We start from the raw sequence: 19,196 nt of genomic DNA, 5'->3' as shown, positions 1-19,196 counted from the left end.
CTGATAGGGGGTGCAAGCAGTGGCTCCAGCACTGGCAGCGGGTGCAAGAGGCAGTTGCCAGCCCCTATTGCCCCTCAGGAGCAGGGGTAGGTGGAGAAGCCCTGAGGGGCGATTGGGGCTGGCGGGTGCGAGCAGGGCTGGTGCCGGCAGCAGGTGCAAGCGCTGGGCGGGACTGTAGCACATAGGAGCCAAGAATTTTCAGTAACCACCAGAGGCTCGCCCTGATGACAGTGACTGGCACCTTGCCTTGGGCTGGCGTCTCCACTTACCTGCTCCACCATCCCGCTGTGGCCGACGCCCGCCATGTTTTGTGCATGCCCCCTGGTGGTCAGCGCATGTTATAGCAACTGATTGTTCAGTTGTTCCGTCGTTCAGTCTATTTGCATATTAGCCTTTCATTATATAGGATATGTGATCACTGCAAAAATAATTGAGATATTTTACATTTTTTTTGTAGAAAAGTCTTCAAATCCATATATATTTCATACTTAACAGCATATCTCAGTTAAGGCAGCCACATTTCAGGTGTTCAATAGCCTCATGAGGCGAGTGGCTACCATATTGGAAAGCAAAACCCAAAAAGCAACTCAAGGGGACAACTATGGTATATGGAGAAAATTCCAGTTTTCCCCAGGTCAGAGATGTTTGCTTGCTGGCTCCTAGATATCCTTGCTCCCTTTGCCTTTCATGTTTCCAGTAGAATACTCTTCTCTCCTTTACTTCTTCAAATCCTTGCTATCTTTTAAAATCCTGATTTATATTCCTCTTCATTGGTGGGTTTTAATTATTCTAGTTCAGTTTTTTTGTTTGTTTATTTAGTAAGTGTTCATTGAACACATACCCATGTGCCAACCACAGTTCTAGATGTTGGAAATGTAGCATTGAGCAGGATACATAAAGTCTCTATTTTCATTGAGTGTATACTTTAGTAAAAAGCAATATTTAAATATTCAAATATTCAGAGAAATAATTTCAAATAGTGACTATGAGGACAGTAAAATTGGCCTAATGAGGAAATGACTTTTGCTATTGGTAGGCACAAATTAATTCTTGTAATTTTAAACTCATCTTCTATCTATATAATAGAGGAATATGCAAATTAGTCGGGACACTGTAACGTCACGACCGAACAGCAGGGACCTGAGGCTGCATGGTACCTGGCCAGGGTGAGGAACCTCAGGCCGCGCCCCTCTCCCTGCGGGGCTTGACGGGAGACCTCAGGCTGTGCTCCTCGCCCAATGGGGCTTGACAGGGGACCTCAGGCCATGCCCCCTGCTCTAGCGCCGGGCTGGGAGACCTCAGGCCGTGCCCCCCGCCCTGGCGCCAAGCCGGGAGACCTGAGGCTGCATCCCCTGCCCGGCGGGACTTGAAGGGGGGACCTGAGACTGTGCCCCCCGCCCGGAGGGGTTTGACGGGGGTGGGGCCAGCCAGGTCTGGGTCTCCTGCGTTTCCAAAGCATGTGCGGGTGGTGGGCGGGGACTTGACTCTAGGTCCCGCGGCTCACCCCAGACTCTGACAGGAGGGAGATTTTCATACACATTTTATTAATTTTCTTTCATCTCTGACACTTCTATTATAGAGAAAGGGCGAATAGCAATATTAAAATATTTCCTCTAATTAATTCCCTTTTAATGTGCACAAATTTTGTGCACCGGGCCACTAGTACCTCAATAAAGCTGATTCAAAAATAATTTACACTAAAATTTACTAATTTTAAGCATATATATATATATATATATATATATGCTTAAAATTAGTAAATTTTAGTGTAAATTGGATATCTATATATCTATATATCTATATCTATATCTATATCTATATCTATATCTATATCTATATATATATATATATATATATATATATATATATATATATCCATGAGTTCTTGTGAACATATATAGTTCTGTAAGCATCACTAGTATTATGTTATAGAATGTTTTACTCCCAAAAGTTCTTTTTATGCCCCTTTGTGGTTCTCCCCACTTCTGGGCAAGTGCTGGCCTCCTTTCTGTCATTATAGTTTTGCCTTTTCTAGAAGTTTATGTAAGTGGAATCATACTTTTTGTATATGGTTTCTTTCACTTAACATATGCTCTTGAGATTTATCCACGTTGTTGCGTATATTAATAGCTCATTCCTTTTTGTTGCTAAATAGTATTCCATTGTGTGGATATACAATAATATGTTAATTTATAATGAGCATTTGGATTATCCTATATAATAAAAGGGTGATATGCAAATTGACCCTAATGGTGAAACGACTAGAACAACCGCTGGACCGATCACTATGAGGTGCACTGACGACCTTTTGGTCCCTTTCCCCAGCTGGCAGGCTCCTATTGCCTGATGGCGAACAGGGAACTGGGTGTGGGTGGTGGGGCCAGTGAGCAGGCGGGAACAGCCAACCTCTCGGGCCCTTACCCCGGCCGTCAGGCACTAATCACCTGATGGCGAATGGGGGACAGGGGGTGGATGGTGGCAGGGGGCAGGGCTGGCTGCGGGCAGCTGGGGAAGATGGCTCTGGTCGCAGGCCAGGCCTAGGGACCGTACCCGCGCACAAATTTCGTGCACTGGGCCTCTAGTTTCTAATGTTTGGCTAAGTAAAGCCACTGTGAGCTTTTGTGTACAAATCTTTGTGTAAAAATACTTTTTCGCTTACAGGATTGCTGGATCACATGATGTGTTTATAGGAAACAGCCAAACTGTTTTCCAAAGTGGTTGTACTATTTTGCATTTCCACCAGCAGCCTTATTAACACTTGGTAAATTCAAGCACAAAGCAAGGATTAAATTAATTTCATGTATAATGAATTTTTAGAGTCCCATGCCAGTAATATGTAAGTTCTACTTATGAATGCCAGTAAAACTATAGGCAGAAAACTGAATTGTTTTGGCTATTTCCTTAAGTAAGCCTGATATTTTAAGTTTTGAATAGCCTTCTTTGTTGTTGTAAGGGGGGAACTAAAATATTAATAGCTAGAAAATATATCTGCTAATCAGTCCAGTGGTAGTCATACTTTTTCATCTTTATTATATGGTGTTTGAAATACTTGGGAAGTAGAATAACACCAGTTTGTACAAATTGAATAGATAACAGTCCATTTTTACCCATGAATACTTATATCAGCTTGTGAACACGAACTTTTGACAGTTATGATAATTGGACTAAATGTAATCAGAAACTATATACAGTTGGCTTATTTCTGAAGTTATCCATGTTTGGCAACTGTTTGAGACTTTTTTCAGGGTTAATATTTTCAACATACATTCCATACATTCCATGTGGAAATAATAATGAAATATAGCTTTATAGTCTTACAAGATTATAGGAATAGAATGTGGAATATAGTTTATACATTGTTTACTGAACACTCACTGAAATTTCCATTCTTTTGTTACTACTGTATTTTTTACCTTTTCTCAAAGTTTTGTTTACCTATTTATCTTAATTGATAACTTTGCTTGTATACAATTTTTGGAACATTTAAAAAAGAATATATTATTAAGCAAGTGGTGTATGAGCATTTTAGGAAATAAATTGATTTTGTAGATAGAATCTGTGGAACAAATTGAGCCAAATGAAGATCTCCATTTTTAGCATTATGAACCTAAAACTTCAAATTCTGAAGTACTTGATAATAACTATCATTTGAGAGCCTATTATGCGAGTTGCTTTTATATAATGCTCTTTCTGATTTTCATAGTATGTGATGCTCTGCAAAATGGTATTATCTTTATTTTAATATAGAAATACTTGCAAGGTTTAAACTATTTGCCCCAGTTTATATAACAAAAGCTGTGTTTGAGTTGAAGCACAAGTTTCTGACTCCAGAATTATGGATAGCTTATTTTTGAATTTTAATAAGGCATTTTACTGTACTGTTAATGAAATCATGAATAAAATGAAGAAATGTGACTTGATACTAAAGATAGTTGGAATGAATTTGTAACTAATAGAGTAATCTCCTATATATAATAAAAGGCTAATATGCAAAGTGTCCCCTCGGGAATTTGACTGGGAGACCAGGAGTTCAATCGCTCACTATGATGTGCAATGATCACTAGGAGGCGTCATGGAATGAAGGAAGGCCCCAGCGGGCAGCAGGAAGGAAGGTCCCAGCCAGCAGCTGGAAGGCCCCGATCGGCCCTAATCATCAGCCAGGCCTAGGGACCCTACCCGTGCACGACTGTCGTTCACCGGGCCTCTGGTCTAATTATCAATGTCAGCTTCCACTGAGATCTCAGGTGATAATACTAAAGGGCTCTATCATTAGTTCCAATTTAAAACTTTGTTTAAATAAAAGAAAACTCTGCAACCTGGCTAAAATTGCATTAAGTATGGGTTGAAGGGAACCTTGGCTTAATTGTAGTTCAAGAATTAAAAATAGTGTTAGATTATGTGAATCTTATGGGCTAACGATGACAATAGGAGTTGTGGCCAAAAAGAGCTTGGGCTTGTTTATAGTATGTTATTAAGAGTATAGCCCTCAGATGATAATGTTTCTATTAGACTGTATGCTGAATGTATTAGGATTAGAATGTCCTATTTTATGTAGAATTTGGCTACTTGTAGTATGCTGGGAGAGCAACTGAGATAATGAAGAATTTAGAAAATATTAGAGGGTTAGGAGGGATTTCTTCTGGAGAAGAAAGGAGAGGACAGTGCGGGATGTCAGATATTAGATACTCCTTCCCCCCTCCCCCAATTCTATAGAGCAGAACTAAGACATCTAGGGAAGCCGATTTAGGGTTGTGCTACTAAAAGTAGATTTTTTTCTAATAGATGACTAGTTATCCAAGGGAATGGGTGAATAATCTAAAATCTCTAACAGTGGAATTGGCTGCCCCATGAGACTATGAACTAAGTTACTCAATTTATGTTCATGTCGAAACCATATGGTCACCTGTCTGCGATATTGTAGGAATGGATTCCTGCATGAGTTAGTAATTGGTGGTTTTCAAACTATTTTGACCTCTCTTCACAGTAAGAAAAATTTTTTCTTTACAACCCAGTATAAATGTGTGAGTACAGATTTCCCTGTGCTATCTGAAAGTAGAGATTTCCTACAAAACCTTTCGTAAGCTGAAATGGAATAAGGTCAAGAAGCAGTTACCAGTACTAGTTTATATAAAAATTTTTTGAGTGTTCTCACACCCCAAAAATAACATACTAAATCATATCAAGTAACATGTAAAACATAAAATAACACTAGCATATAGTAAAAACCCTGTCACTCACACTGCCTCTATTACGGCTCCCTGCAAAACAAACAACTCTGTTTTTTTTGCCTTTTTTCCTAAAAGCGAAAATTCTCTTTTGGTTAGTGAAAATAGGTAGTACTACTGAAGTCCTTCCGTAAAAGCAGAGCAGCATAAGATGAACTTTCGAAAAGTGGGGGTGGGGGGGGGGGGAGGGCCACCTGTGTCTGAAATACAAAGTTCATGAAATAACATACCCACATTAAAGGTGTTGCTGATATTTTCTGTTATATTTCATTACTAGAGGCCTGATGCACAAAATTCGTGCAAGAGTAGGCCTTCCTTCTCCTGGCTGCAGGCACCGGCTTCCCTCTGGCACCCAGGACCCGGGCTTCCCTTGGCAGCCCTGGCTTTGACCTAAAGGTCGTCCGGAAGGATGTCTGGAAGGACATCTGGTCTAATTAGCATATTATGCTTTTATTATTATAGATTGTTAGAAGGCACATTGTTAATCACTAAATTGGTTTAACAACTCAGTTTGAAATACACTAGACTAGAATAATCTAAAATCTTTGCAACACTATGATCCTGTGATTATCCCTACTCAAGTAATGTAGCACCAAGAACTAAAATTAGAAAATTCCACACTGCAAATGCTGGGAGGTCATTAATTTTGGTCATAAATGTCCAAGGGAGGTTGAAAATGAGAAAACATTTCTGTGCCCTTCAATTCTTCCTACCTCCACCCTTACTACCCCTGCTACTGCCGCCTCCATATCGGGCCTTTCCATTTTTTTTTAAATAAATCTTTCTTGTTCAGATTATTACAGTTGTTCCTCTTTTTCCCCCCACAGCTCCCCTCCACCCGGTTCCCACCCCACCCTCTGCCTTTACCCCCTTCCACTGTTCTCATCCATAGGTGTACGATTTTTGTCCAGTCTCTTCCCACACCCCCTACACCCCTTTCCCCCCAAGAATTGTCAGTCCACTCCCTTTCTATGCCCCTGATTCTATTATACTCACCAGTTTATTCTGTTCATCAGATTTTTTATACCCTTGATTTTTAGATTCATTTGTTGATATGTATTCATTGTCACTTTGTTCATAATTTTTATCTTTACCTTTTTCTTCTTCTTCCTCTTCTTAAAGAGTACCTTTCAGCATTTCATATAATACTGGTTTGGTGGTGATGAACTCCTTTAGCTTTTTCTTATCTGTGAAGCTCTTTATCTGACCTTCAATTCTGAATGATAGCTTTTCTGGGTAGAGTAATCTTGGTTGTAGGTTCTTGCTATTCATCACTTTGAATATTTCTTGCCACTCCCGTCTGGCCTGCATAGTTTCTGTTGAGAAATCAGCTGACCATCGTATGGGTGCTCCTTAGTAGGTAACTTAACTGTTTTTCTCTTGCTGCTTTTAATATTCTCTCTTTGTCTTTTGCTCTTGGCATTTTAATTATGATGTGTCTTGGTGTAGTCCTCTTTGGATTCCTTTTGTTTGGGGTTCTGTGCGCTTCCTGGACTTGTAAGTATTTCTTTCACCAGGTGGGGGAAGTTTTTGGTCATTATTTCTTCCAATAGGTTTTCAGTATCTTGCTCTCTTCTTCTGGCACCCCCATAATTCGGATGTTGGTACGCTTGAGATTGTCCCAGAGGCTCCTTACACTATCTTCAAACTTTTGGATTCTTTTTTCTTTTCTGGCTGAGTGTTTTTTGCTTCTTTGTATTTCAACTGTTTGACTTGATTCTTGCGGTCCTCTAGTCTGCTGTTAGGTCTCTGTATAATATTTTTTATTTCAGTCAGTGTATGTTTAATTTCTAGTTGGTCCTTTTTCATATCCTCGAGGGTCTCGCTAAATTTATTGGCCTTTTCTAGGAAATTCTTGAAAAACCTATAACCATGGTTTTGAATTCTATATCCAGTCGTTTGTTTTCCTCCATTTCTTTCATTTGTGATCTGTTTCTTTGTCTCCACATTTTCGTTGCTTCCCTGAGTTGGTAGAGTAGCTTTGTGTGGTAGGTGTCCTCTAGGGCACAGTGGCTCAGCCTCCCCAGTTACCTGAGGTGGACACTCTTGGTGCACCCCTTTGTGGACTGTGTGCTCAGCCTTGTTGTAGTTAAGTCTTGATTGTTGTTGGTATCACTGGGAGGAATTGACCTCCAGGCCAATTGGCTGTGAGGATCAGCTGTGTCTACACTGGGAGAACTTCTGTGCTAGAGACACTCTTATGAGACAAGACTTGCAAAATTGCAAAAACCTCTGTGCTCAGCTTGGATGGGGCGGAGCAGACAGCCTTGGCTTCCCGTCAGCCCTGCCCTATGAGGCCCTGGGTCTCAGTGTCCTTCGGTAATTGCTGCAAACACCTCTGAGAGAAAGCTGCCCTGGAGTTTTGCCCGCTGCCAGACAGTCCAGTTTCTCCCCGAATGAGTCGGGGTTCCCAGAAACTTGCCTGGAACTGGAGTTCAGCGGAGTCAGGATCTTCCGTCTCCCTCCTGCTTTAGCAAGCCAGCTGCGCACTCAGCCTCCCGTGCATTCAGCAGTCAGTCCTCTCTGCGCGTGCGCGCCTCCGGACCTCTGACTTCCGCAGCTCCCCTGAGTCTCATTGTGCTTTCTCTTTTCCTGACAGTCCAGGTTCCCCCCGAATGAGTCTGGTTTCTCATTGTCTCACCCAGGACTGGAGTTCAGTGCAACTGGGAGCTTCCGTCTCCCTCCCGCTTTAGAAAGCCAGCTGCGCACTCAGCCGCCCATGCACACAGCTGCCCATCCTCTCTGCGTGCAAGTCTCCGTACCTCAGCCTTTTGCAGCTCCTCTGAGTCTCAATGTGCTTTCCTCTTTCTTCTAGTTGTAGAATTTCCACTCAGCCAGCTTTCCTGTGGTTCTGGATGGTGTCCGTTTTGTGTTTTAGTTGTAGTTTTGATATTGTTGTGCGAGGCAGCAGTTTAGGTGTTTAACTATGCTGCCATCTTGGTTTCTCCTTCGATATTATGTTTTTAAGGAAATCAATCTTTTAGCAAATTGCTTGTCCTGGGAAAATATGTGTAATTTTAAAAATGATTATTATTTTGAAATATTTTAAGATTACTGAAGTAAATTTTTTTTTTTAGTTTTTTTTAAAAAAAATATATATTTTATTGATTTTTTACAGAGAGGAAGGGAGAGGGATAGAGAGTCAGAAACATCGATGAGAGAGAAACATTGATCAGCTGCCTCCTGCACACCTCCTGCTGGGGATGTGCCTGCAACCAAGGTACATGCCCTTGACTAGAATCGAACCTGGGACCTTTCAGTCCGTAGGCCGACGCTCTATCCACTGAGCCAAACTGGTTAGGGCTGAAGTAAATTATGTGTACTTTTAATGAGCAGAATGATTGAGGTGGAGCAATAAGATAAAATTAAAATCGTTATTACTAAAAAAAGAAGGACTTCATTACATTTAATATAAATCCAATCAATGTAATTTCTTTTAATTACCCCTGGATTCAAAGAGGCAACCACTCAATATAATTTGTCATAGTCTTTCCAGTCTTTTTTCTGTGTGTTTTTTTAATGGTTCCTGTTGTAGTGCATATCCTTTTGTATCTTGTTCTTTGGAGTTAATATGATTTTTCTGGCTTGATATTTTTCCAATGGGTAGGTGTAACTACATACTTAAAAGTATCATTTTAAAACCCAGTGATACACAAGTCAAGACTTCTGAGTTTTAGGAACTATTCAGATTCTTTTGTTCCACTAGAGTTATATTTTCTATTTGTTATTGTTGCTTGAAATGGGTGTTTTATTGGATATTGAAGATCTTTAAACAAAAAGATTCTTGTAGTAATATTTGTCCTAAACTGTTTTTCCCCCTTCGATTGCTTGTTTCATTAAATTTAGTACAGTGTTAGAAGAATGTAGTAGTAGGACCCAACTTGGGCTTAAAAATATTTTTAAGTTATTATATATTTTCCCATTTTTTTCAAAATTAGAGAAGGAGATAATCTAAAAGTTACTGAATCTTCATTTATTTACCATATTATTGCTTCTCTTCTTTCTGTGTTGTTGCTTAATTTAGACTTTTTTTTTTAAATCCTTACTTGAGGATATTTTCCCATTGATTTTCAGAGAGAGTGGAAGAGAGAGGGAAAGACAGAGAGAAATATCGATGTGAGAGAAACATTGATTTGTTGCCTTCTGCGCACACCCCAACCAGGGCCTCTGCTGGGGAGGAGCCTGCAACCAAGTTATGTGCCCTTGACCAGAATTGAACCCGGAACCCTTCCATCCGAAGGCTGATGCTCTGTCTACTAAGCCAAACTGGCTAGGGCCAGACTTTTAAAAATTTAAATAATATTTATTTTTCAATTACAGTTGACATACTATATTATATTAGTTTCAGGTGTACAACCCATTGATTAGACGTTTATATAACTTACTAAGTGATCAACCTGATAAATCCAGTACTCATCTGACACCATACCTAGTTATTACAATATTATTAACTATATTCCCTATGCTGTACTTTACACCCCCATGACTATTCTGTAACTATCAATTTGTACTTCTTTAATCTCTTCACCTTTTTCTCCCAACCCCGTTCCCCCTTCCATCTGGCAACTGTCAAAATGTTCTGTGAGTCTTTTTCTATTTTGTTTGTTTTTGTAAATTCAGTTGTTGATAAATACACATATATTACCATTTTTATCATTCATTTTTCCCTTTGGAAAAACATTAAAATTAGCTAGTGCATAAGATAGTTTCCCTCTTTCTTACTACTCTAAGGTAACAATAAAAAGGAATGTGTGGAATGTTTAACGAAGACTGGTATACTAACAGCTCTTTGCTGCTAAGTAATAGAAAGCTTAATATTAACACTAATTAGTTAACATTAACACTGATTAATTTGTCCATGATACTTTGAAGATACATGGTAATAGGGAAGTGGAAGAACGAACTGAGTCAGAATCATGAGGTTGGAAATTGACTTCTGGTCTTTTGTGGCTATGTACAAACTCACTTGATCACTCTGCCTTTTTTTTTTTTGAAAATATATTTTATTGATTTTTTACAGAGAGGAAAGGAGAGGGATAGAGAGTTAGAAACATCGATTCAGCTGCCTCTTGCACACTCTCTACTGGGGATGTGCCCGCAACCAAGGTACATGCACTTGACCGGAATCGAACCTGGGACCCTTGAGTCCGCAGGCCGACGCTCTGTCCACTGAGCCAAACCGGTTAGGGCTCTGCTTTTTTCCTTTATTCATTAAATATTACTAGTTTAATAGTTACAGCTAACATTTTTTTGTATATGCCAGGATAAGTACTTTTTACATAAATTATTAGCTAATAATTATAAACTGCTTACTAGTTACCATGTTAGAAAAATAAGGCAGTGTTTGTGTGATCAGAGCTATTTTCAGTTTGATTTGTAGTTGGTTGCTAATGCATTAGAATATGCCTGTTTGTAAACTTTCCCGCTGTCTTATGCAAGGTGAATTGATTTTTCTAGATATAGCAATAGAGGCATTCTTGTAAAAAGCAGTTGTTCTGGCTCTTTTTTGTATCGTAGAGTTGTTAGAAGTACTTGAAGTAAATTAAAATGCTTTTAGTTTTAAAAAAATGAGAATAAGGGAGTTACTTGCTCTATCCTCAAAGGGATCCATGATTCTTGGAATTGAAAAAAAAAAAACTGTCCTGAAGCTTGGAGAGAGGCAGCCAGAGCTGTGGATGTGGACTTCATATGAACTGTGGGTCAGAGCCAGGACAGGGTTGGGAATAGTGAAAACACCTTTAATCTTGCCTGCAATTTTAAAGGCTGAATTTTAGTTTTTGATTCATTAGCCTTAGTTTCTAAATATTATGTTGAAAGGTGTGGGTATTTTGTGTGTGTGTATTTTGGTAGAAATAGGAGTAGAGCCCTTCTCTACCTCATGCAGTAATCAATAGCTACCACTAATATTAAAGTGTTAAGTGGAAAACTTAATTTATTTAACAATTGGAATTTGACAATAAAAATATAAGAGAAATAAATAGCACAGAGGACAAGTTTCCTTTATGATTTCCAATGGTAAATATGAGATAACTGCACATTTTCCCATTCCAGTGGATTCTCCATTCCTCCATTTCTCCAAAGGTTATCAAACATTCAAATGACCAGATGCCATTCTTTACTTGGACCTAAAGACCCTAATGTTTGCTCCACAAAATGACTCCTTACCTTTAATAACATGGAACTCAAAGTCATAGTTATTTCCTCTTTCTGCCGTGAATATCATCAACACTATTAGATCTGTAGTGAGGCTAGTATGAAGATGTCATGGGAAGAATGACAATGACAATGAAAAATATTGGTTTTAGTTCATTATTATCAAAGGAGTTGTAGAGAACTTTGAAAAACACATGGAAGAAATTAATTAGACATCCTAATACTAATAGATAAATCATTAGTGCATTTTCAGTCTTTTTTCTATGTACTATAAAATTAGCTCTCAATTAAATTAATAATGAATTGAGGGAGGGAGGATCTTCAGAATCTCAGATCATGGTTAAAATTATAGGCAAGTCATCATTATCTAAGGTGGCTTGTAGTAGGGAACTGGGATCTCTGCTGGCCTAGGTAATTAGGCAGTGATGTTAGTACTGATAGGTATCCCCTGGAGAGATCAGGGTCATAGCTTTGTGGCTGGGTTGCTGTTTGGGCAGAGGAAGAGGTCAAGGATTGGACTCTTGAATTTCCCATCCCTTGCTTGAACCAGAAGAGTCTCTCTCTGGGTTTGGTCAGGATAGGCATTTGATCAGTTGTGGCCAAATTGTAAAGCCCCTAAAGTGAAAAGGTGTCTCAATCCCTGCCACATCACAGTCAACATTAATCTAAACACCAGATACTCTCCCAGCAATTGAGAGTTCATACACAATGTACAGTTCTGTATCCTTTCTATATGAAAGAATTGTTTATTATGATTTCATTATAATGGTAATGAATCATCTTGAAATTGTAAGAGTGGTTCAGGCTGGTATGGCTATTCTAATCAGGGAACCTGATAGGTTTTGCTTGAAACACTTGAAAGAAGCAGGAGCTAGAAAGATTGGTAGTGGGTTCATTTGTGGGATAAATAACCCAATTTATTTATTTTTTATTATTTTTTATTTTTATGAGAGGTTATTGGAGCCAAACTGACGACACATGCTGGGGAGCAAGATCTCAAATGCTCCTAGCCCAAATAATTAAACATTTAACAATTTCCAGAAGTGGACTGACATTCTGTCAGTTATACAAAGAGACTGTGTTGGGAAATTTGCCATATGTGATTTTCCGTTTATAGGCTGTTGCACTTTACATGATTTATTCACAGTGTATATATTAAGTCTAATAGAAGTTTCTTATTTTTAAAATTAGGACTTGTGAGATTGGATCTTTGGAAGAAGCTCGACTATTGTTTCATTATAGAAATGTCCAGTTAGAATACTAATTTATTCTTGTAACAATTTTTAAAAATGAAAGTTTTTACATGTTAACTAGTATATTTTTTTTCCAGTTTCTCTTCAGCAACGGGTAGCAGAATTGGAAAAAATTAATGCAGAATTTTTACGTGCACAGCAGCAGCTTGAACAAGAATTTAATCAAAAGAGAGCAAAATTTAAAGAGTTATATTTGGCTAAAGAGGGTAAGTTTATAAGTCTAACCCTAACCCCATACTAAGACTGCCTTAAAATGTCAGGTTTCTTGGTAATACAGTGTTGTCATTGAATAAACTTTGATTTTATTTGTACTTATATTGTATAATAAAAGTCTATTTAGAGGTAAGGATTAAGAATGGAATTGAAAACCAAGCTGAAAAATGCATTATTCAGATTTTTCCTTGTCTTTTAACCTTAATGATGTTATTTAATATAGTGGACTATATAATTCTGGGACACAGGACTTTTGGTGCTCTGAACACTTGAGAGATAGCCCCAGACATACCAAGACTGTTGGCATTCTAATAATAGCTTTAGCCATGTTATATTAAAACTGATAGTTCATGGAATTTATCCAACAATTGTTCAGTTATTTATTAATAAATATTTATTTAATACCTATGAGGCAGGCATTGTCAGGTGCTTGGTATATGGAAGGAGCAAGAGTCACATGGTTCTTTAACTCATAGAACTTGAACGCTAGTGAGGGAAATAGATATTAAGTAATTGTGTGAGTTGTTTTAAAAAAGGCAGATACATGAGAGCATATCTTGAGGGACCTAATCTGAAGGATAAGGGGAAGGGTTTACATTTTGGGTACTGACCTAGGAAAATATGGATAGGTTTTTCACAGCCTTCTAGACCAGTGGCTCTCAAACATTAATGTGGATAAAAATCACCTGGAGAGCTTGTTAAGTACATGGTATGTTGGGGTGGGGCTTGAGAATTTGCATTTCTAATAAGCTCATAAGTGACTGCAGTATTGCTAGTCCAAGGACACAGTTTGAGAACCACTGCTCTAGACTAGTAATCATCCAGCTTTTAAATTTACTTAAAATTTAAAAATATGTGAATGACATAAATTCTATCGTGTTGTCAATACTGACAATTTAAATTAAAACTTCATGCATTTTAACATATCAAGTGGAATCAATCATAGTGATTTAATACCCATCACCATCCATTTAATAAAAAACATGCATGAATAAGCTCTTTAGCAGAAACTTTGCATTGTCTTTTTACATCTCCCTCAGAATATTATTCTAAAGTTTTTTTTAGATCACAAACTGGAGTGTGCATCAGAATTTTATCTGTAGGCTTTGTTATATATAAAACAAAGATTGCTGGGCCCCATCCCCCCAGAGTTTCTGATTCACTAGATCTATAGGATCCTGGAATTTGCATTTCTAGCAGTTTATCAGGTGATGCTGATGTTGATTGAGGGACCACACTTTGAGAACCATTGGCCTAAAGTAATAATTTATGCTTAAAAGCCATTCAAAAAATTTTTTTGATCAGCCCTGACTGGGTAGTTCAGTTGGTTAGAGCATTGACCTGTGAAGGTTGTGGGTTTGATCCTTGGTCAGGGCACATACAAGAATCAACCTATGAATACATAAATAAGTGGAAAAACAAATCGATGTTTCTCTCTCTCTAAAATCAATAAATTAATTAAAATGAAAAATTTGATCAGACTTCTCCATAAAAAAATAGTATGTAAATTTCTTCTGTATTGTGTTAATAGTTATTAAAAGTACACATGCCATAAATATTTTACACATTTAAAAAAGAATTATTGACCAGCCAGTGTGGCTCAGTGGTTGAGCATTGACCTATGAACCAGAAAGTCACGGCACATGCCCAGGTTGCGGGCTCAATCAGTTAGGAAGTGTGCAGGAGATAGCCAATCAATGATTCTCTCTCATCATTAATGTTGCTATCTCTCTCTCCCTCTCCCTTTCTGAAATTAATAAAAATATATTTTAAAAAAGAATTATTAAAATGTGAAAATTAGTCCTGGCTGATGTGGCTTAGTTTGTTGGAGTGTCACCAGTGTACCTGAAGATTGTGGGTTGATTCCTGGTCAGGGCGGGCGCCAGGCAACTGGTTGATGTGTCTCTCTCACATCAATGTTTGTCTCTCTCTCTCTTTTTCTTCATCCTTCACTAAAAAAAAAAATCAATTAAAAAAGTTTAAGTTGTAAAAATAATTGGAAATGCAGGTCTTAAAAAATATATTGGATCTCCCTCCTAAATTAGGTCATTAACTTCTGGGTGAATATTATTTACTTCTAGAAAAAAATAAGATTTGGGTTTTTGTTTGTTTTAGATATAAGTGCTGAGAACCTTTGGTCTCATAAATAAGTATATATAAATAGAAGTATTTTTTAAAATAGCAATTATTATTCTATTCATTTAACTTTCTGAATTATATGTTAAATCACAAAGTGTTCTAGCTTCAAAAATATTTTTATCCTATTGGTTGACAACTCAATTAAGTCTTCCTTCAGTTTTGTTGAAAGCAGACTTTGTCACCTGACCTGCCAAAAGATGTGTTACTCGGTTACTAGTCATTCACTTTTTTAGTACTGACATTAGTATTTTAAATTGTTTCTCTGGTTTGGTATCACAGAGTTTTTATGCAACAGGGCAGTGAACCATAGTAAAATTCAGGATTGATAAAAAGCCTTTTTTTTTTGTTAAGTGGGAGAAAGGTGATAAGAAAAGGGTAGTGCCCAAGAAGAATCTACATTTAAACACCCCTCTGTTTTAGGAAAGAATATTTATGAAATTTGAGGATCTAGAAGTGGATTCCTTTAAAACATCATGTGCCTGTGAATCCCCTGGAAAATCTTTGTATATCCGCAGGGGTACAGTAGTTTTCAAAGTGATGGAGTGATGGAGTTCAGACTACAGATTGTAAGCCATTGATGGGTAAAAAAATTAAGGGGATGTGACCAGCAGTTTTTAAAAGTAAGAATATAATGGGACACCATCCAGATATCATTGCTGACATGTACACTTAAGGAACTGTTTGACATTGAAACGGGGACTCAGAACTGTTGGACATGGAAATTGGGACTCAAACATTTTTTGTTATTATATGTTTATTTCTAGTCTGCAGAGGCAAGATTTTTAAAAAAAAATGAAATGGGGAAAAAAATAGATACAGAGGCAAAGAAGCATTGAATAGACTGTCAAACTACAGCGGGAAGGCAGAGGAGGTTGCGGTTGGGGGGGGCGGGCTGTAGGAGATCAACCAAAGGACTTGTACGCATGCATATAAGCATAACCAATGGATAAAAAACACTGGGGGGCGGCAGGTAAAGGCATGTACTGGGGGGAAGGGGAGGCTGGGGGAAGGTCAATGGGGGGAAAAAAGGAGACATATGTACTACTATTTGTAATACTTCAAACAATTAAAAAAAATAAAAATAAAGAATATAATGGGAAATAAAAGAGCACATTATATTTGATGAGGTTTAATAAGTATGGTTGCACAAAATTTTTGTTTTAGTAACATATATATGTGTATGTATAGAGTTGTGATATAAAATATATTTCTTGCTATGAGTTGTGATCAAAGAAGTTGGAAAGCCACTGTTCTTAGGCTTCACAGAATTCAGCCCTGGCTTGGAAATGCTTACTGACTCTAGTATGGGGTGGGGATTTTTTTTCTCCTGGCTCACAGGAGGCTGTTGCTGTTTTATTTTGTTCCTTCATAGGCTAACAAGGAGGTGGTAAAGCTGGTATTCCTGTTTAGGCATGCTGGCAATCTGTAAGATACTGTGGAGGTTGGGATGAATGAGATATGGTTTTTATCTTTCACAAAGTATAGTCTACTGGGGTAGGTAATACATTTTGCACAGTATCATCATTGTTTGGATATATATTAAATGTTTAGAAATTCTGTCCAATTCTTCATGTTCATTTGAATTTGTTAACCTTTCCCTTTTAAAATTTGTTTTAACCTTGAATTGATGAGACACCACTTTAAACTCTATGCAGTAGTATGTTCTTGTTAGGATAACCTGTAATACCTTTATTTTTTTTTTAAGTATATTTTATTGATTTTTTTACAGAGAGGAAGGGAGAGGGATAGAGAGTTAGAAACATCGATGAGAGAGAAACATTGATCAGCTGCCTCCTGCACACCCCCCACTGGGGATGTGCCCGCAACCAAGGTACATGCCCTTGACCGGAATCGAACCTGGGACCCTTCAGTCCTCAGGCCGACACTCTGTCCACTGAGCCAAACTGGTTATGGCTGTAATACCTTTAATGTGTACGCATATATAAGGTCATGGCAGTATTTCCTCTGGTGACCAATTCAGATTCACTGTGATACTGGCTATTGACATCTTATTTTTCCTTCACCTCTCACACCAGTAATTCTGTAGCTTGATCTGGATTTAAGTTAACCTTGTCCAAAGTTTGTTCATTTGCTTTCTCTTTTTTTCTATTCCTAAATAAAAGTGTTAGAATTTCCCTTTTGTTATTATTTTCTTTGAAATTATAAAATTGACTTTCCTATAAAATTCTGGAGAAATGAAAATGATCAAGAACCTCTCATTTCTGAAATGCATTATCAATTACTGATCTAAACCACTTGTAATGTGTGTTCATTCAAAAAACATGCTTGGTGTGTTAAAGTTGCTTTGAATACACCTAGACCCAATAAATCTGTATGTGTACTATGGTATCTTTACTATTTGAAGTTTCCAATGAGCTTAAGCTGGCCAATAAAGAACAGTTGAGGTAACTTTTTACAAAATTTCAAAAGGAATAATGTGAAACTTTTTGAGAGCTTTGGTCTAGTTTCTAAAGAAAATGCATAGAATGTAAAAGGTAAATGTTGATTTAGTTTTTGTCTTGGCTGTTTGCCTTTATTAGAATAAAAATCAAATTTAAAGATGTCTTCTAAAGCAGCAACTTACATTATTACATACTAGAGGCCCGGTTCATGAAAATCGTGCACGGGGGATGGGAGGAGTCCCTCAGCCCGGCCTGCATCCTTTCCAGTCCAGGACCCCTCGGACATCCCTCTCACAATCCAGGACCACTGGCTCCTAACTGCTCACCTGCCTGCCTGCCTGATCACCCCTAACCCCTCCGCCTGCCTGCCTGCCTGATTGCCCCTAACTGCCCTCCCCTGCTGGCCTGATCACCCCTAACCACCCTCCCCTGCCAGCCTGATCACCCCTAATCACCCACCCCTGCCGACCTGATTGCCCCTAACTGCCTCTGCCTTGGCCCCTGCCACCATGGCTTTTTCCGGAAGGAGGACCAGATGACCGGAAGATGTCTGTCCCGGTCTAATTAGCATATTACCCTTTTATTAGTATAGATACTATGAAGTGTAAACCTAGTCTTTTATAATTGTCACAGGAGATAACAGTATAAGCTATCTTTTTGATGTGTTCAGCAGTCTTTGTCTGTTTTATCTTTCAGCAAACCAGGTCAAGGTAACCCCAGGAGTCCAAACACTGGTATTTTTTTTCCAATAAGAATAGCTATTGCTTTGGTGCTTTCACTTATTTAGAGAAGAGCTGAAATATAAGTACAAATGGTAATGAGAAAGGCTAAGAAGAAAATACCTTTTGAAACCTGTTATTGCCTGTTCCTACCTTAGTACCCATTTTCCCAGTGACTTCAACAGGACGTGTTATAAATACTTTAGAAAGTTTTGTTACTTTTTCATTAAATTGAGATAAAAGTTTTTAGCTTTTGAAAAAAGTATTTGATTTAGCTTTTCCCTTTAACCAACTTCAGTGCAAAGCTTTGGCACTGCATCAGTGTTTATGTTTTGGAAATCTCAGATTTGGGCAATGAGTAAGAGCCAATTGCATGAGATAGCAAACAAGTGACCATAGAGTTCTCAGTGTGAAGGAAAATAGTAGATATAGAACTCAGTTAATCACCAGAAGACAGTGAAATTTTTAGTGTGTTTCAAAAGGATTTTTGTACATGTTCATAATTTATATAAATCTCTGATGCTAACTAATTAGAGTTTCAATAGTTAAAAGCTAGGTTTATGTAAATATTTGTGGTTCAGATGCCATAAGCTTGCATATTTTTAAAGTATTTTAATATTAAAAATAGTTATTAAATATTAAAAACGATTAGAAATCTTGTTAACACAAATAAATTGAAATAAGGTAAATAGATGGTTTAAACTGTAGAGAAGATTTTAGTAAATTAGAAAACAGTATTGAGGAGTTCTCTATCTCAGTGAGACAAATATCAAAGAGCAATTGAAATAAAAGATGAATTGAATCTGAAGCACCCATCTTTAAAAAGTTCTATGAATAGAGAATTAAGGGAATAGTAGAGAATATTGGAGGAGATAATCACTGAGATTTTTTCAAGCATTAAGAAAAAAGTGAGTCCTCAAATACTGAGCAGGGAAAATAACAGTAAATTCAAACTTTGACACCAAAGTAGAGCCTCCGTCCTAGTAGAGCAGGGGCTGATGGAAAAAGGACCTCCTAGCCACACTCAACTGAAACTTTACCTGTACATCTGGTAGCGGAAGTAGAGGGAAGATGATTCTGGAGCTTTCAAAT

The 19,196-nt window shown here is 37.9% G+C and overlaps 1 protein-coding gene across 3 annotated transcripts in view; it reads left to right on the top strand.

The window, feature by feature from the left end:
* Window positions 1-19,196, top strand: part of RABEP1 (rabaptin, RAB GTPase binding effector protein 1) — a 115,357-nt gene that overhangs the window by 35,828 nt on the left and 60,333 nt on the right. For 2 of the 3 annotated variants that reach the window (XM_080678869.1, XM_080678871.1), the window contains exon 2: window positions 12,709-12,837. The exons of the other annotated variant lie outside the window; for it this stretch is intronic. In XM_080678869.1, coding sequence (XP_080534995.1) covers window positions 12,709-12,837 — 129 coding nt within the window. The remainder of the gene's footprint in view (window positions 1-12,708; window positions 12,838-19,196) is intronic. 3 annotated transcript variants of the gene reach the window in all.

The sequence above is a fragment of the Plecotus auritus genome (genome assembly GCF_963455305.1).
Source record: "Plecotus auritus genome assembly, chromosome: 7".
NCBI classification, from domain to species: domain Eukaryota; kingdom Metazoa; phylum Chordata; class Mammalia; order Chiroptera; family Vespertilionidae; genus Plecotus; species Plecotus auritus.
Note: the sequence above shows the minus strand (reverse complement) of the source record. Positions and strands in the feature narration are given on the sequence as shown.